The sequence below is a fragment of the Arctopsyche grandis genome, chromosome 5 (assembly GCF_051622035.1).
Source record: "Arctopsyche grandis isolate Sample6627 chromosome 5, ASM5162203v2, whole genome shotgun sequence".
Classification (NCBI taxonomy): domain Eukaryota; kingdom Metazoa; phylum Arthropoda; class Insecta; order Trichoptera; family Hydropsychidae; genus Arctopsyche; species Arctopsyche grandis.
Window position 1 is genome coordinate 9,365,988 of NC_135359.1, and position 19,332 is coordinate 9,385,319.

At 34.1% G+C, this 19,332-nt stretch overlaps 1 protein-coding gene across 2 annotated transcripts in view; it reads left to right on the top strand.

Annotated features, from left to right (window-relative positions):
* dac (dachshund family transcription factor) overlaps positions 1–19,332 on the top strand; it is a 201,211-nt gene that overhangs the window by 16,283 nt on the left and 165,596 nt on the right. Inside the window, exon 2 of one of the 2 annotated variants that reach the window (XM_077430530.1) lies at positions 16,554–16,580. The exons of the other annotated variant lie outside the window; for it this stretch is intronic. Within the exon in view, the coding sequence (XP_077286656.1) occupies positions 16,554–16,580 (27 nt within the window). The remainder of the gene's footprint in view (positions 1–16,553; positions 16,581–19,332) is intronic. 2 annotated transcript variants of the gene reach the window in all.

The following is a 19,332-nucleotide window of genomic DNA, read 5'->3' on the forward strand; positions in this document are numbered from 1 at the left end:
TGTACATATGTAATGCGGTCTCTAGCTCAGAATCTCACTATAAAATAAGTACTAAAATTATATATATTTTTTTAGTTTTTATCAATTTAAACGAAAGTATGAACAGGAGAAAACAGTGATTCAAATAGTTGTAATATATAAGATCAATGAGTTTATTTTTGGGTATTCGTTCGATCGGTTTTGAATAACGTTCAGTTTGATTACAAATATGTATATATAGAGGCCCCAATAACGTCATTAATCAAAATTAAATGCAGCAGAATATCGACAAGTTTTAAATGCCATTGACACATTCGAAAGCTCGTTGATTCAATTAAATCATGGTTTGATACGATTACATCTTACGGTACCTTTGATCTCGATCGCTGTGTAGATTTAACCGGTAACGCGTCGTTGTCATTAGTTAACACGTTAAGCTACATACACACACTCGCACGCACGAGCCACATATACATGCATACATATAGTATGTATGTACATCTAAACACATACTATACTAGATGTGTCTTATGTATTTTTTTTTTGTTAGGGATAAGAATTAATTTATTCAGTCGCCGAACAAAAGGTCGGGTTCGTAGTAAACGGGCGCGAAAGAAAACCGAATGTAAATGACGTGGCACCTTAATTACGAATTTATTGAATTCACATGCGCCCAGATGAAAGGAAAGCCGGCTGTTCGACGACTCGAGTGGCTCCATATTGCTCCCACTTATTAGCCGTGTATCATACGAGTGTATTCATTCGTGTACATGTGTGTGTGTGTATATGCAGGTTTATTGATTGATAGCGTCGAACACGTTATCGGACATATTTTATTAATTTTCGTTTAGTCGGTGAGATCTCAACGGGGAGCTCTCGGCTGTAACGAGACATCTGCATTTTTTATATTGAATTTATATCATATCTATGCGGAATTGTTATTTGGAGCTTTTATCTATCGACACAATTTTTGGCATAGTAAATTAAATAAGTGTTTGTATGTGTGTGTGTGTGTGTGATGTATTCATTAAATTTAAGGCGCAGACATACTGAATCATGTTTAGATAGACTCCAGTTGTGATGGGTGTATCCTCATGTCATTGTTAGTTCGTACGATCTTATTATTTTGACAAGTTTCTCTTACATTTCTTCAAATATGAGAATCATAGTTATCGTTCACTAGTTGTTTTACCCGGCTTCGCTCAGTATTTGTAATATAAACAGCTTAAACATGGCGAATCTAATAGTAAATATTCATATGTCTTTTTATTAAATTTATTTGAATCGAAAAAAAAATAATATTCAATCGATCGAATCGACCGACGGTCATAGAAACTTTGACTTGTTTTCTTTTTCCAACAAAGAATACGTACAAACTTACATACAGTCTCTTTCGAAATTATATATTAGATTGTCAAACTTATGTCAATAAAAGGACAAAATATCTCACTCGTTGGGTTGAGTTTTGGCCTGGATCGCCATAGTATAGATCAGGCGTGCTAGCGTTTTTTTTACATGTCTAAAAACTCGTCTAAAACACTATCTAAAAACATGTTTGCCTACCACATCGTGTTTCTGTCTGCGCCCTAATGAATGTGAGTTGCTTTTATTTTTCGCAAAAGCCCTTGACCTTTTTTGTCTAATGATTATTTTTAAAATTAGATGAAAGCTATGGGATTGTGTATCAAATATGTATATTAACCGTCCCTTCAGTTAAAAATTACGGAAAAATAATATTTATATACATATTTAGTATTTCCTACCATTTGCTTCCTATTATATATTTATCGACTTTTAGGCATTGGTTTGATTTAAAAACAGGTTGATTTTTTTAAAGAAATATTTAATTTAACTTAACTTAAATAGATGTGGCTTTGATATATTTATATACATACACTGTATGTACAATGTATATATGTACATATGTATGTATATAGTGAGCGTAGATTATTTTAACCTATCTGTCTAGTAGCCTGCGCTCATCCTTATTTTTGTAATTGTATGTGATGTATGAGTGAAATTTTGATCTTCACTCTTCCATTTGGGCCTCGCAGGGATGTTATATACGGCTGGTTCTTATAAATATATTGGTGCTTGCTCTAAATGCAAGACATTCCATACTATGTAATCTGTTTATTTGATATTTTTATTGTAGCTACTATTAATTATGCGTTTTTAATGACCATTTAAATAAATAAATAAATATAATGCGTTTACCTATACATATGTACATGTGTACATTAGAGTGGTCTTCCTATGCTGAAGATTTTTATTTTTTTTATAATTTTCATTAAAATTGAAAAATAACGAAAAAAAATAAAATTTTACAACAAATTAATGATCATTCTAATATGCATATAATAATTCAATTTAATTCAGATTGATTTAAAAATACAATTTTCAACTGGTAGGAAAGTCTTTTTTGAGTAGATTTCTCTGCTTAGATAATTTTGTATACCTAAAGAAAACCTACATATATTTGATTTACTGTGAATGTAATCAAAAGTGTTCTGATTGAATGTGTTAAATAATAAATCACATCTTTGTAAAAAAATTTACGTAAACATTTACAGAACGTTCAACGAATGTTGAGCTTTTTACATTCGTTTGACGCGTCGATCGCAAAACATCTTTCAATAATTAATATTATAAATATTTATTTACCATACAAACAATTCGGAAAATTATTTTTAATTCGTTCGACAAACAAAGCCAGTTCTTGATATTCGAAAGGAATGAGGTACCTATGTATGTACATATGTACATATTTAGCTTGCATGTGCGCTTCCAATGCAATGCGTATGCCGAGTGCCGGTTTGTTTTTTGATTTTTTTTATTAATTTTTTTTTCTCTCACCTCCTCGATCGGTGACTGATCATTTTCGCTTTTGTCGATTGTAAGAGAGCGGAGCAATCAGCGTTCGATCGGTCGAATCGATTGTGAGTGATTTCCTTTGTTGGCCGAGTCGGATAATGGTTCGGTTTCAGCTAGGCACACTCCGGGCAACGAGCCGCCCTGTCATTACCGCAGTCATCACATATCAGACGCACAGAATCCCTGTCGATACGCCACATGTGTACATCTACTTTACGCGAAATCGCCGCTTCTCAAACATTCGAAATCTCCAAACGGACCCTGCCTAAATACTAGCGCCCAAGCTCCAAATGATCCAATGATAACAACCTTCGAAATTCCGACTGTACCGTTGAAACAATAATTAATCGCAATGTTTGATTAAGTAAGGGTGTAATTCATGGCACTGTGCGTATAAATTGTATTTCGTACATTTATTACGAATAAATGTGTCGGAATACACATATGTAATTGTAAGAGCATACTCATAAATTATATGCAACATATTATTTACGAGGAGTTAATTTATTGCTGTTTTGCTGCCATATGTGAAAAAATTGCGAAAATTTCCGCAATTAGGAATGGTCGAAGTTTGTATTCAAATCTTATTGTATCGGTTGTTAGGTTAACATTTTGAGATTTTAATTTAGATAATATATGATAAAATAATTTTAAAGAGTGAGTGGAATATTATTTACGTCTATATTTATGTTAGCATTTCATATCTGACGATTCAAAATCGTATCCGACCGCAATGATTTCGTACAATTCGTTCGAATGGTGGCAAACAAAAGCCGGGAATGGAGCATTTCACGTCTGATTGATGTAAGGTGTAATTAGGAAGACGTTTTAATAATACCATTAGTACGTGTGGATGTTGTAGTATATACATATGTGTATATAATATATACATAAGATAAGTTCACGTGTGTGTGTATTTTTGATGGTAGGCTTACGAAGCGGCCCAATATCCAAGAGAGACTTTTGACCGGCACGGGTCAAGTTCGACCACTATTCTTCTTCTTCACCTTCTTTCATTCTGCGTCTTTTTTTCATCTGTCTGTCTTATACATATATACATATATAAATGTATTTTTACCACCGTAAATTTTAATTATCTTTTTTTTTCCTGGCCGGTGTTGTGCCGCGAAGGAGTTCATTAAACACTGCATAACGGCATCGCACAAAAATGAAACGAATGCGCACACTTTGAATGAAGTAAATATAAAAAAAGAGATGGAAATTATTTGATATGCTTAATTGATTTTGAAAAGGATGTGTTAATGATTGTTTTATTAATATGTGTTTTTTGTAGAACGAAAATAGTCGGTGTCGTGTTTAAATGTGTACAGAATTTGCAAAGTTTTGCATAGTGTGTGAGGCGTGAGATGAAATTTTATTGGTGAAAATTACGTCTTAACATGTGCATACATTATTCGGTTTATTAATGACTGCATGTGCGATATGTATCGCTCGGCTTTAATAAACATGATCATGTTTAAAAATTAGTATCAATTAAAGTGAAATAATTATAAAAAATGCGCTAAATCATACGATAATGTGTACGTGTAATGTGCCGTGATTGTGTTCCTCTCCTTCAGGATTTTTTAAATTTGCGAATTCCGCGGTAATCATAATAAAAAATTCGATTTTATGGGGCAATAAAAAAATTTGTATCAACTAGAGTTTTATTCGCGCGTCGGATTTCATGTGTGAATTTTTCACATGTGGGAATTTTATCATACAAAATTTAAATATCCAAAATGTGAATTCGCTAAATATTTTTATTCGACGTAATAAAATGTATAGACCTGAAAAAAAAAATATATGTATATAAAATAAAAAGTAAATTGCTGGTTATGCAAATGAGTTTTGTCGGTTTTCACGGTTTATAGACTCTGTCCCGTTTAATGTCTGGCGACGCTTTTGTTTCTCGCCCGGGGATTATTTTAATATCATTTAGAAACGTTTTAATATTGCAGAGGCCTAATCCTTTTTCGTATTGAAAATGATATGCAAATTAAATTCTCGACAAAATGGCCGACGTTTTGTATGAGAAATGCGATAACAAACGAAAAAAACGTACGTCACAACGAAAATCCTTTTCCACCCCTCGACATCAACATATGTATGTATGTACATACACAAAATGGCGACTCGTTTTCAAATTGTGTAGAATTTAAACTATCATTTAGGCCTTCGGTGAAGTGTGCGCGTCCGTATGCATTTGTGTGCGTGCACTTTTTTGCCAATTCATAGTAGTCATATTCAATTTCACACAAACCTATCCATTATACTTTCAAAGCTGATACAATTTGATTCTTCGTCGCGGCATGGGCGATGCACAAAGGGAGGATACGGTAAAAAACTGCAGGGGGGGATGATGATATTAAAAAAAGTAAACATGAATGTGAGATTGACAACCTTTTTCGAACGATTTCGGTTGAAAATCAACACGAGAGAGCCGTTCAAATTTGAGCTTCGAAATGTTTGGTTGGATTTAAAAATTATAAGTGGTTTGATTCGAAAGCCACTTATTGACGACACCTCTATCGTGTGGAGCATGTGAAAAAACATTCAGTTGCAGCTACTGCAGTTGGCGTTTTGTCGAATCATTGTTACAAGCGTTCTGCGCATCGTTATTAAACGCCATTCTGGTCAACAACAATGAAATCCAAAAACAGTGTAAATTAAGCGAAATATTACCACAATAGTTTTTAAAAGTGATTGACGTTAACTGGATGAAGATTTTTTTTATATAAACGAAAATTCAATATTCATACGTACATATGTACATACATACAAACAATCGATGCAATTTTCGATTTCGATTCATTCGATATTGGACTACGGTCTACGTATGCGTACAGATGTGCTACATCATCTGAGGATCCTTTGCGGTCTTTATTTCCTATTTTTTTTTCTAATAGTTACATACACATTCGTAGAAATATTATATTGCACCCGGGGAGCCCCCATTCTAGGTATATAGATATTGTACGAACGATGCACTGTTAAACCGTTGCATTGTTGCTGCATCACGCTGATCTGTTACGTTTAATATTAGTTCTTTTTATTCAAAAGAGATTATTGTTGCCGTGGCAATATTAGTTTTTTGTCGATCGTTCGTGATACACAGATATACATATATATATATATATTCGATAGAAACACACACAAATGTGTGTATAAACTTAATTAACAAAAGGACTACCGAATTGGATATTTCCAATACACAATGGGAGTATATCTGTTTTTGTTGTATGCATTTAGTTTAAAGATTTCCTTAGCGTTACCTATATCACTTTAGTCAGGGATTCAGGTATTATATTTAATATTTTCTGTTGCGCAATATGAGAATATATCATGGACTGATTAATTAATATTATTTTTCGCAGTTAATCCAAACGAAGGTTATGGCGTAAGCGTTCCGCGGATGGGGATGGGGTTCGGGGAGTTTGTTTTAAAAAATGAAGGGGTTAGACAGGAGGCCGCAGTTGTATTAACTGCCCACCTCCCCGAATGTAAGAATGTGATTAATTGCCGAAAAAATCCTGAAGAGAGTGGAATGCCGGAATGCCAATAGACAGGGAACAAGAGAGAGAGAACGCGAGACTTGATTGAAATTTAAAAGGGAGCCTTTTTAATTAGACCCGTAAAATTGCTTTAGAAATTCGGCACATACTTAACGAACTACGGATGTTTTAAGCGTCGAAAAAAATATTATGCTTACACATCTCTAAGTGACTTGAAAAGTAGGCGTAGAAAGTAAATAAAAATTCGATTGCTCATTTTCATCGAAAGATACGGTTCGGTTGATGTGATGTGATGCAAATTTGCATCGATGAGATTTTCGTTATGCATTATATTATTTTTAATTATTAAATGAATGTTGGGTATAAATTACTTTTTTTTAAGATTGGGGGGTTGAAAGTATAAAAGCGTCGGTCAGTGATAGAAAAAAAAATGTTTTTCGACTTACCGATATTTCTGTGGCCTTCACGGTGCGCGTGTCGAATTGTAACTTTTTCCTCTGTTTATTCTAAAACGAGTCGGCCATTTTTTCGGCGCGTTTTAACCTTTTCGCGTCAAAAAAACCAGAAGCGACGCTAACCTCTAAATCGAGATCTTTACCCGAATTTTTTCATTCGCGCATGACGCCGGAATTTCGATTCGGTTTGGTTAAAAAGAAGGTTCGATTCAATTTGGAGTCGATTGTTGAGCTTTTTGGCTAAATGAATAATAGTAAAAGTGGCCAGGATTGATGTCTCATATCTCGAATATCTCAACGTTGATTTTTTTTATCCTATTTGCGGTTACCGGACGAGCTTTGTCTCGTCGCTTATTGATTCCGTCGAAAACGCTTTGTATTTGTTGCTATTCAAGCGTAAACGTGAATTAAATACTTTTTACAATTCTATACAAGAATTCAATTATAAGACGAATTTATAACTACCTGCGTAGTACCCACTTGACTGATCGCCACAAAAACTGTTTTAAGAAATGAAATTACTGGATTTGTAAGTACTAAGAACATTCTTGTGAAATATAATAAGTAAAAATAGACCTTCAAGCCAGTCAATTTTATAGCTACCTAATAAACGTATGGAAATTTATTGTAAAAATGAATTGAATACAATACAATGTATGTTTAACGTGTAATTTTTGCATCGTAATTCTCGAGAAACGAGAATTTTAATAATACGCCCAGTTGGTGTTAACCTTTTCAATTTTAAGTATATCTTGCGTGTTATTCGCACTCGCGTAATTTGTCGATCCAGTGACGTCCTGAAAGCTCGAGCTATGTATGTACATACATTTAATACATCGTTTTTAAAAAATGTCACCATATCCTCGCTATGGATTTTTTTCCCCGAAAATTAGTGTATTTATTTTCCGCACGCAATCAAGCGTTGGAAACACAGGTGTCAAAAAATTATTTATCATAATGAATAATCGACTCGTTTTTCGCCGCTGAAATAATTCAACAATTATTATATTTATTTATTATTTTCCTAGAGGGTTCATTTGAGGTCGTGATTTTTCAGCTACGTGGATTGATTTCGTCGATGTTTTGGTTGTCGACGTCTTTGAAGTCGCGTCCTCAAGGATGCGGCAATAAAGAGGTGTTGCCCGGAGACTTCCTTGGCGGTCTAGAGAGTTTTTTGGGGAGGGAGAAAATAATAAAAGCTCGTGGTAATAAAAGCTCTCGTGTTTCGGCCGATGATCGCGTGACGGGTGAATTTTTTTGATTCGTTCGCGTTTGCATTTTATATGCGAACACGTAAATTTGTACCTTTTATCATCGGTTCGATGCAGTCAAGTGCATCCATGTTAGTCCTCCGGTGTCCGATGAACCCTAAACGTGTTCAAAAAGTCTAAAAATTATCATACTTTTAACGATAGGCTCTGTGGGAGGTAACGCGAAATGTGTATTCTTTTACACTTATGCAATTATTGCAACAAAACAAAAAAAATGATGCATACACGAATGCTCATTGAGTTTGTTATGCTAATGTTAATTGGATCGATTTATACGTGCTTTGTAACGAACAAAGTCAGTAGTATGTAATATTCATACGCGTAAATATTTTTTAGTTTATTGGCAATTTTTTTGCGACCTCAAACGGTACGATTAGCATTTTTTTGAGCATCGTGTATTTGAGCGCAGATGTTTGTGGATAAGTCTGAACATATCTATGCAAATATCTGACCATTTCCTCGACGTGTCAGTCAAGTTCGCGTGCGAGTTTGCGTTCTTTTCCCCCTCAGGAATATACGTACGTTTTGTAGAACAAAACGCGCCAATATTGCGTCAGAGTTGTGCCAATCAATCAAGTTGCAAATTTTGAAAACGAAACAACGCTAAGAATATCGATTCGGTTCAGAATATCAAGTTGAAGTGAAATTGGATTTATGAGATAGTATGTAGAAATCGCGTTGCGTTTTTCATTTTTAATTCCTCGCTTCTGTGTCGTTATTGAGTGTTTATTCAAATCGGTCGGATGTTGTTTGTTTAAGCGCACTATTATATTTCGCAATAAAAATAAAATTATTGAATAGTGTAAAAGCCAGTACGTATGCAATATGCGCGAATTACATTTCCCTCGTTCTTCCTGCTTCTAAATGGCTACTGCGGTAGCACTACAGGCCGGCTCATAAACGTCACGCATTCAATTATTTTTAAATAAACTTTAAGTATTATTGTTATCGTGCACGCGAGTGCACATACGTACATATGTACATGCAGTCAAATGATCATATGAGGGAACGATGCAATAATGGATAATTTTAACTTTACTTATCAGATGATATTATTTAACTTGAATTATATGGAATATATTTTTACGCTCCATTAAGAGATTATATTGTGTTTTTTTATAATTGGATAGTAAATATTTCGGTTAATTCTTATATTTTTAAAATCGCCCAAGCAGTTGTTTATCATTTTTGATAACACAATATAACTGCATAAGTGTTTTTATAATAACTAACCAAAATGTAAATATTAAATTAATACTTTTTCTTTAGTGTCTAAGCAATATTGAGTCTTAATAATATTTCTACAGAAGAAGCTATTTCTATGTAGTTGATATTAGAAACCGCTTCCATTGGAGTTTTAACTTGTTTGCTTCCTTTAACCTTAATAAATACAAGCCTAACATTTATTTTATTTTGATTATTGCACTCGTTGCAAGTGCTTGAATTTACCCCCCCCCCTTCACCTTCAGAATTCAAAAATATAATTTAAAACAGTATATGAATGCGTGTGATTTATTGTGATTAACTTTATTAATTTTTAATATGTCGGGAATAGAAGAATAAGATTACCGAAATGGATAAAATTTCAGTTTTTTTATATTAAAAAAATTTCCTTGCATTAAAAAATGCAAAATCTTCGATTATTCTGTGTTAATTTGCTTTGCTCCCCCCTTAAGTTTATAAAATTATTTTAGAAAACATTTTTATTTATAAAATTCATTGTGTACTAAATAAATAAACTTACTAAATTTATTTTGAAAGTTAAGTACAATATTAATTGCATTTTTTATTATTATAGTATATTATTTAAAATAATGTTTCTTTGGATATTTGTAGGTTTCGAGGCGTACTGTATTCGTGTCGATGCCGTGAGCAACGTTCGTGTGCGCCAACAAAGTTCTACGCAAATATTTTTAAGTGCACTCTAGAGGCGCAATCGCGCTTGATTTCTTGTCTATAAATATTTGCTCTACTACGAAATGATTCCATGCTCGAATTTTCCAATACCAGATTACAACAATAACTTTTGCTTCGAACAATAGTCCAATAAAGTGCACGGCGCTATTGCAGCCGTTGTGCAACTTGCGCAAATTAACTGCATCGCTTCGTACACAATCATACATAATTCGAACGATAAATCTCGTAGACCGTCTCTCATTATATTCGCAGTATCGATAAAGCGCATTGTTATATTATGCAATTTAAAATATGCACATTTTCGCTTAATTTCAATGCTCACTTAATCGTTCAAGAGTTGTATCTTTTTACTTTTTGCATCACGAGACTCCTTCATGAAGTTATTAAAATGAATGACTTGTTTGATGATGTATCCGTCTAATTGACATGCGTTTTATCACTCTGTGTTTATTTTAACATTGAAAAATTCGATTCGAATCCCACTCGGGGCTGTTTGTTTCTCGTTTATTATGCCCCGTCATCGAAATAATCGGTTTACGTTCCCGTTTAAGCCGGAAAAATTCGTCCCAATAAAACGATCGAGCCGAAATTCGCGATGTGTAATTGAGTTTTCGAAAACAAACATCACTAAAGCGATTATTTTAGGACCGGGGCCACCACACTTTTACCGCTCCGTGTAAAAATAAATTAAACGAAATTGTATTAGAGAAAAAAAAATCCTTCTTCTGCGGAATAAGAATGGCATGATTAAGTGCTTGGATTAAGTTGGTTGAAAAAAAAAACAAAATGTATCGGACAGGTGTTTCGGAGAAATGTACGGAATTACTGAAGAATAACGAACGGCCGCGTTTTTCGCTGTAGCATAATCCACGAAGGGGATTATTTTGAAAAAGGCTCTAATGATTTTGAAATAATTCTTTGTCGTGCCGTAATAACTTCAATTACTCGACGGGGGTGTGGGGTGGGGTGAGTAATGAGAGACTAAGACGGGCAAAAAGGGTTAGAGGCGTAAGGATTTTATTCCCCACGGTAAATTCTTGTTTGCACGAAACAATACGTAAACTGGTTTGCGTAGTAAATTTCAAACCTCTTAATTTATATAATTTTCATATAAAATTGTAACAGAATATTTAGCGCGGTGATGTACGAGTTCCGTGCGTTAAATTGCGGCGTAAAATAATAATAATTAAAATGTATCGCATAAATAGAGAGTGGGATTGGAATCACGTCGCGGAAAAGGTCCACGGGTTATCGATGAATTAATCACGACATTCCGAATTTCTCTCAGGGCTCTCGAGAACTGGGAACTTTGCGAGTTCGAGGGTTGGCACCGTATTGCCGCAAGACGGCCGACACAATCAAATATTCAAAACTCAATTTGACTGTGGGTTAAATAAATAACCGCAATGTTAGTCGCGTAAACCGTTACCTACTAACTCGAATTTATAACGAGTCGAATACGCAGTTGTGATTGCTCGTGAATGTTGAATGCTATATTATACCACCCCCACCCCCTCCCCATACACATCCGAAATTAGAACGTGAAACGCACCCGTAGATTACTTGGGGATTCGTCTCGTGATATTTAACCCCCATAGGACGATGGACTCAAACTGGACTAGAAGTTTTAACTGAATGAAGCCATTGCAGTGTGCTCGTACCGACATACATATGTATAGGTGTGTACTGTTTGCTTTTGAAAATTCGTTAAATTTTTTTAAAAATTAAAATGGGGTGATTTCTAGCAAATATCAAGGGTTATGAAGGGAGAATTTTACTCCCTTGCGCCCCGTACCCGAAACGGGGGTATGCTAGGGGGTTTTTTAGGCAGGGGGAGGTAAGACAGCGGGAATATTTGATTCAGCCCGGTCTAATTAACATGCTTATAACAAGCAACCCAAGACCTACTTACATTTCAACTGTGCAAGATTTTCTCTGCCCGTCTCTCGGTGTCAACCCGCAGGATTAATTGCTACTGCATTTTGTTTTTGTATTAAAATTTATTTAAATATCATAAAAATTGTTTATTTCGTTTTTAAAAGAATTACCCATTCAAGGACTGTATTAGTATATACATATGTATGTCACAGTTGAAGTTTATCTTCCAGTTATAATATATTTTGACTAGTTGGAATATATTCCATCTAACTTGCTACCAACTACCGTCATTGGTAAAGTGTATTTTGAGGTGTAATAAATTTTGACAAGTTGGAATATATTTCGTCTAACCGACGTAAGTTGATTCACATGACGAATTTCATTCCAACTGTTCAAAATATATTACAACTGAAAATATAATTCTACTATACATAAGTTGGTACCAAGTTAGATGGAAATTTTAGATTTCCTTGAAAACGTCACTCGATTAGTAAATTGAGTTGGAATTTCACATTTTTGTTTTGAACATATTCTTAAAGCTATCGTAATATGATTCTCATTGCCAAAATTTTTAATATCTAGCAACTATTAACGCATTATTCAATTCCAAGGCATTCGTAAAATTATAAGAACTGTCAAAACTCTACTGCTATATTACAACTGGCGCACATTGTTGAAAGTATATTTGTGCTTGTATAGTTATCATTTACTAGTTGATTTATATTCGAATAAGTATAGCCTAAAGCGCAAGTTGGAATATATTCACTGAAAATACACTTCAACTGTAACATATACATATCGTCGAATTAAGTTATAATATCATTTGAACTAATAATTGTTTCATAGCAAAATAATAAATTATTATATAAAAGCTCTTACAAAAGTACATACTGTTACATTACTGTTCTGCCTAAAAGATTCAATTTAATCTGTATGTACTATGTAATATAAAAGAAAATTTATTATCTAAAATAAATAAAATACGCAACAGTATACATACTTTTGCATATACATAGTATACTGTCATTATGTATATTATATTATTAAGTGTCTTTTATGTGCGAATTTATATTTGTAGTATATTATTTTATCGTAGATGAATGTTGTTACCATTTGATTTGATTGATTTTTAAAATTTTAAAATTAAGAATAGCCAGAATCGAACCGGATTATTCTCGACAGATCACCGCGAGTCAAAGTTGCAGGCCAAAGTCTTAAGTAACAACGACTGTTGGATGTAGAAATGTTATAATATCAAGTTACACTCCCGGTGTTTTCCTTCATAATCCGCCTACCCTCATCTCAACCACCCAACCTCCACCCCGAACAACGCTAGCTCTTTCGAATGAGGGGATGGGTGGATTTTGGGAGAGGGGGTGTTGGATGTTCACCCACGAGCCTGCGGGGCCACGGATCCTGAAATCTTGTAACTTGCAAATTAATTCGCCAAAAATATGAACTATTAAACGTCATTAGTCAAGACGGTGCTGAGGGGTGGATTCCCGGAATTTCGGCTCGTGTTTATTCAGCGAATAGGGGGTTTAACATTGTAAAGACTGCTATAGAGTTTCTTGCATTTCTAAATACGAACCGCAAATGCATTGCTTGCCTCTGGGCGAACTCTTACTTAGTATGTTTGGGTACTTTTTATTAAAAGTTCAGTCAAACTTCGCTAACACGAAACACATACAGGGAGGGTTTGTATCATATTATACTATACCTATATAGTATTACAATATTTATGATAACGATTGTTCTTTTCTTGCATACGAAATTGATTTGAATATTTGGTGTGTTTGGATATAATTGGCATATATGCACAAGTGCATATTCCAAGGTAGACGGGAAGTGTGCAATGAGTGCGCAAATCATCAATGATAGTTCCATTGGCCTAGTGTTGGCCCCTCGCATAAATGCAACGGACATGCTGACACACAAATTAGTGTCTGTCTGCCAATTCAGACTGTGTCTATCATGAGACAGACACCAGATTATGCAACCATTAGCACCCATTGTCCATCAGTGACATTTCTTCCTTTCATATAATCATATATCATATGATTCGATCGGATTCGAACTTAAATTATTTTTGGGCGCGTCGATTTTTTTGCAGACTAAAAAAAATAAATAAATGTGTTGTAGAAACGTTAAACAAAAGAACCCGCGCTTAAATTTGGAAACCTATTTGTTACTAACGACAGGGGGTCTGGGAATTAGAATCGTTAAAAAAATAACCAATGTTTCATTCATTGGATTCATTCAGTTGTTATTTGTTTATTTTTTTTAGACTGTATTAAAAAAAGTTAATAAAGACAATCGAGCGAACGTCATCAGACCGGCCGACGATGATATCGCTTGAATTAGAATGTTAAACAAATAATTTTAATACTGTCAATCATATTCGAAAGGCAGACAATTTACTTGTGATAATTATCTCGAGAATTAGCGAGCGGTTCGTCGGTTTGTACATAACTTCTGTCAGATACCAATCAAGCGGCTCGAATGAGCGAAAGCAAACGTATTATATTGTTCGTTTCGTGAAATAAACGATTTCGGACTGTCGGGCTCTTATGATATAATATAATATAATATGTATCTCTCGGGAATGATTAATCATTATCGCAGACAGAAGTATTAACAACTTGCAGTGGAAAAAATTAGGGTTATCGACACGCGCACTCAGCGCGGAATTGAATCGACAATAGCAGACTCCTTTTGACTCAATCAAATATCAATTATCTAGAAACGGTTATTAGGAATGACGGTAGATCATCTCTGAAAAGGGCGGCAACGGTCAAATGATAAATGATAACTTTCGGTCGTCTTTCCCGGGAACTTCTCATACTTAATAGCATTTTATTTTTTATATGGAACACAATCGTACATATGAATGGATGCGATATCCTTTCGTAAATCATTTAGATTCCTTTCTGAGATAGCGTTTAATTATAACAGTATCATTTACGACTATAATAGCAATTCCGAAACACATTATGTGTATAAAATGTATCGCCTTTTTATACAACGACAATGTACATTAAGTATTTATATTCATATCGTTAAAAAACGATCGTAAACATCAATCTTTCACGGTCAGATCCGGAGAACGCATCATCAGTCATTTTTGCATTTATTGCGAATAATAAACGAATGCACTTTTCGGCCGCGTTTATTTATTTTTTAACAACAATACGCGAAAAGCTCTCCGTCGGCAGATGATACGGAAACCTTTTATTGTTGCCGTGATGATATTATTATATTATATACATTTTTTTCATTGAACGTACACATGTACAATCCAAGCATGTTATTGCTTTTTTTCCCACTCGAATCGATATTGCCCTTTGTGCAGTTTTATTTTGGAGGGGTAGGTGGGTCAAAAGCTCGGGGTATTATTATTGTTTGCCGCAATGTCTTAATTGCTGGTTCCCTCGCATCCGCCACCCCCAAAATCCTCCCTGATATTTTTTTGCGTTATGCGAATGTTTTGGTAATTCATAAAATAAACAGTATGACCTTTCAAAAACAACAATGAGTCGTGTCGAATATCAAAAGCTCATCGTTATAATTCAATTTCGATTGTGCGAGCACAGAACGATCGATACTGTGAACTTTTTGTGGACGTACCCTCCCCCCCTTAAGGGTTATTGGGTTAAAAATGTTTACCGGAATTAATTCAGTTTCAATTTCTGATACGGAATGATTTTATTATTGTTAAAATTTTGTAAATTAAAACTGGACAAAAAATATTCCTGTAATGCAAATATTGTTTTTGTATTGCTATTAATGTATACATACAATACAATTGTGTTTCTATACAATGTATCTGTGTGGGTTATTTTTGCTTATAAAAATATGTATTTTAAGTAAACAATAAAACGTAGCACAAGGGATTTTATACACGCAAAAAAATTTTATACATGTATATACAAATGTTTTTGATTTGCATCTCATGTCATGTTATATTTTCAGTTGTTTTAAATTATGTTTCAATATATCTATTATATAATAGTATTAGTATAGTGTTTTTTCGTAGATATGAATCACTCCATTCATATTCCCCATTTTTTTACTATCATTATAAAAATAATAATATTTTCCATTTATGCCGTTAATCAATCATAACTGTCACGATTGAACAATAATAAGTTTTTTTAGGCGCGCAGTTCCAGCCGCTGAATAAATGAGTATAACTAAATGCGAGCTATCATGCTTACTTGTGATTGTGATTCACACGCGTTCAAATACTATTTATTTACAGAAAGAATGAATTTTAAATTAAACACAGTTTTTATTTATTTTTACATACTAAATATTTAAATATATCAAATGCATGCTTTTTTTATAATAAATACTCTGTAAAATTGTTGCGAAAAATATAATAACGTTTATTATTGCTTTTTTAATCATATTTATAAAATAATAATAATATACATACATACATATCTATATAGTATACGGTATATAGCATCATTTTTTGATTTTTTTTGCAAATCATTATCGAATGTGAGCATGTTGTTGATTTTACTAGGTGACGCTTGAGACATGTTTCACTCATTTGGTTTTTTTTATTTTCTTTTTTCTTTTGAAAATTATTATTTTAAATAACATCCCCCTGAAACTTTAACATTCAAGGAATTGGTTCGAATTTCTTTCTTTTTCAGGTGCCTGTCAATGAAAGCGCCCGACAGGTATGCTCTTCCCCAACCCTTCCCCCCGCCGTGTCCGCTCGGTTGCGATCCTCGTGTGACCCTTTCGTGCCGGGTGCCATCATGAAGCACGGGCTTCTTGGCGGGCCAGGGGTGTGTAGCCTGGGTGTAGCCTGCTGCTTGCCGACTAACCTCATCTGGATGCACACTTACTCACTGCGACAGGTTTCTATTCTAAACATTGGAGGATTATCAGCAGAAAAACACACACATTTCATTTAAAAAATTTTAAGAAAATTTTTCAAAAAAAAAAATTTTTTTTAGCTATAAAATCACATTTTACATTTATACATTTACAAAATGTAACAAAAAACTGCTAATCCGACCATTTTCTTCAAAAAAAGCTTGTAGTTTATGTGTTTCATTCGTGTCGATTTTTTTGTTATTTATTTTTTTGTCCAAAATGTGTCTATTTTGTGTGTTATCAAATTGTGTTTATGTCCATTATATAATCAACATATTTGATTGAAAAAAATGTTTCTAGTTACATTTTCCAACACATTGATCGAAAATGATGAAAAAGCAAGTGTCGCTATCCAGGTTACACCCCCACCCTCTTTTCATATTAAATTTTTTTTATTTTTTAATTGAGTACAATTATAATTTTACATTTTGTTTTTATTTTAATTCATGTATTTTAGTACAACCATACTGCCTTGTTTTATTCCTTGCATGAGTCGCATTTTAGAATCACACATTTGCTATGTTTTAAATTTATATACGTCTATGTTTTTATTATGTCAATGATGTGAAATTTTTTTTTTAAATTTCGCACTGTCAATGTTTTTTATTTTTTCTTAAAATGAGTTAATATATTGTGTATATGTTCAGGCATGTCTTTCCTGTTGAACGCGCTTCGATCGGCGCCGGCGGGTATTACGCAACAGGGAAAAGGTTAGCAACTGCTGGTTTTAGGTGTCGACAACAAATCCGCGCACGATCAACAACGGTTTCCCGGGGATTTCACGCTCCTTTGGGTTTGTTTGGTAGAGCTTCCGAAGCTCCCGCTGAGAGCGGCACCAAGCTCACAAAGCTCTGGATGCACTTTCATGCAGATGTGCCTGGATCAAAGCGCACTCACGCTAAAGTATCATTCCTGAAAAAAATCATATTATATAACAGTCACTATAAAAGCTCGATGTGATATTTTGACCGAAAGATACAAACAAAGACTGAAACTTCTGGAAATTGTAGGCGATACGTTATGATAAGTTCCTTAACGCTTCTAACGTTCCTTAAGTCATGAAAAATAAGTCGATAGAAAGTTTAGAATCGAATTCGAATCATGAAATGATATAACTATTTTTGTTTAACATAGAAAGATTTTCCGATTTTATTTGATTGATTTTTGGGATAGCTTTCGATATACGCATTCTTTTAACCACCTTTCAATTTATTAAATTTTATTTGAAATCATATTTATTTCAACATTCCTCACCATAAGTTAAAATATTTTAAACGTACATTGTTCAAATATGAAATGTTCACACCGAATTTTACCAGTATTGAATCAGTGTCATTTGAACTCAAAGCTCGCGTATCTATTCGAATTTTGCGGAATTTTAATGCAAAACAGTATACGTATGTACATATAATCTGACGGATAGTTTCATACGCGTGAAATTCACCATGAGTGGCTCATGCACCACTCGTTCCATTGTGTTTGGTTCGAATCGGGTTCAGTTTTGACAAAACACACCTCAGCGTGGCGCCGCCATAATGGAAGCTTTTGCGTCGACAAACCAGCTGACAATGCATCAGCAAAAGTCTACAAAAGGGAGCTTTTAGTGTGACTCTTCGGACGCACTGTAGCGCGAGCTCGAGTGCTCTATCGAATGCGCTATCTTTGCACAATTTTCAAACGTGTCGTTCGGATTCAAGTGCATTGCGTAATATATCCCAGAATGGCTGATCATATTCACAGATGGCATATGAGAAATGTTTCCTTACAAATTTCAGTTGAATTTAATGATTAGTAGGGAAGTATGTATGTATGTATGTAGGTTAGCCCTTACTAAACATACATTTTTTGATTTTTTTTAAAAAACGATTGTGAAAGCTTTTAAAACAGTTATCTTTTTTGATAAAAGAAAATATTTAACTATGCACACTAGTGTGGTACATGTTTGAGTGTTTTGTAGGTGGTGTTTTAAAGTGGAAATAGGGGATGGTTGCGTTTAAAAAAATATATCTGTTCGCATCGTGTGCCGGTTGGAATAGCATGGGGTGGCTCACGGTACATGGATAGTGCTACTCATAAATCGATTTTCATATTTGGGACAACATCTGTGTGCTCTTTAGTGCTCCAGCAATCGATGAAATAATTATATTTTTACAGATGAAGTTTTTTAATGCTTTCAGATAATGTTTGTATGCTATTTATGTAGGCGTTAAAGTGTTTTTTTTTGCATATTTATATAAAAAGGGCTCGTATGGTGTTGTATTACGTGATACATATTCGCCATGTTGTATGTTAATGAGCGTTCAACTAAGTAATCTGAAAGTTCTGTTCTTTTCGCCGTACAAAACTCGACACGAATATGCTAATGAAAAGTCAATGTTAATTTTTACGGTTCGCCTTTTTTTTCGTTTTATTTTTACGATTTTTCAGCCACCCCATCGCCCCACCTGGCCCTCAGTCGTAGACTCATTTTTCATAAAGTCATTACTCCGTTTATTTTTATACGTCTCCAACACTTAGATATTAGAAGTGTATTTTTTTGTCGATTTCTAA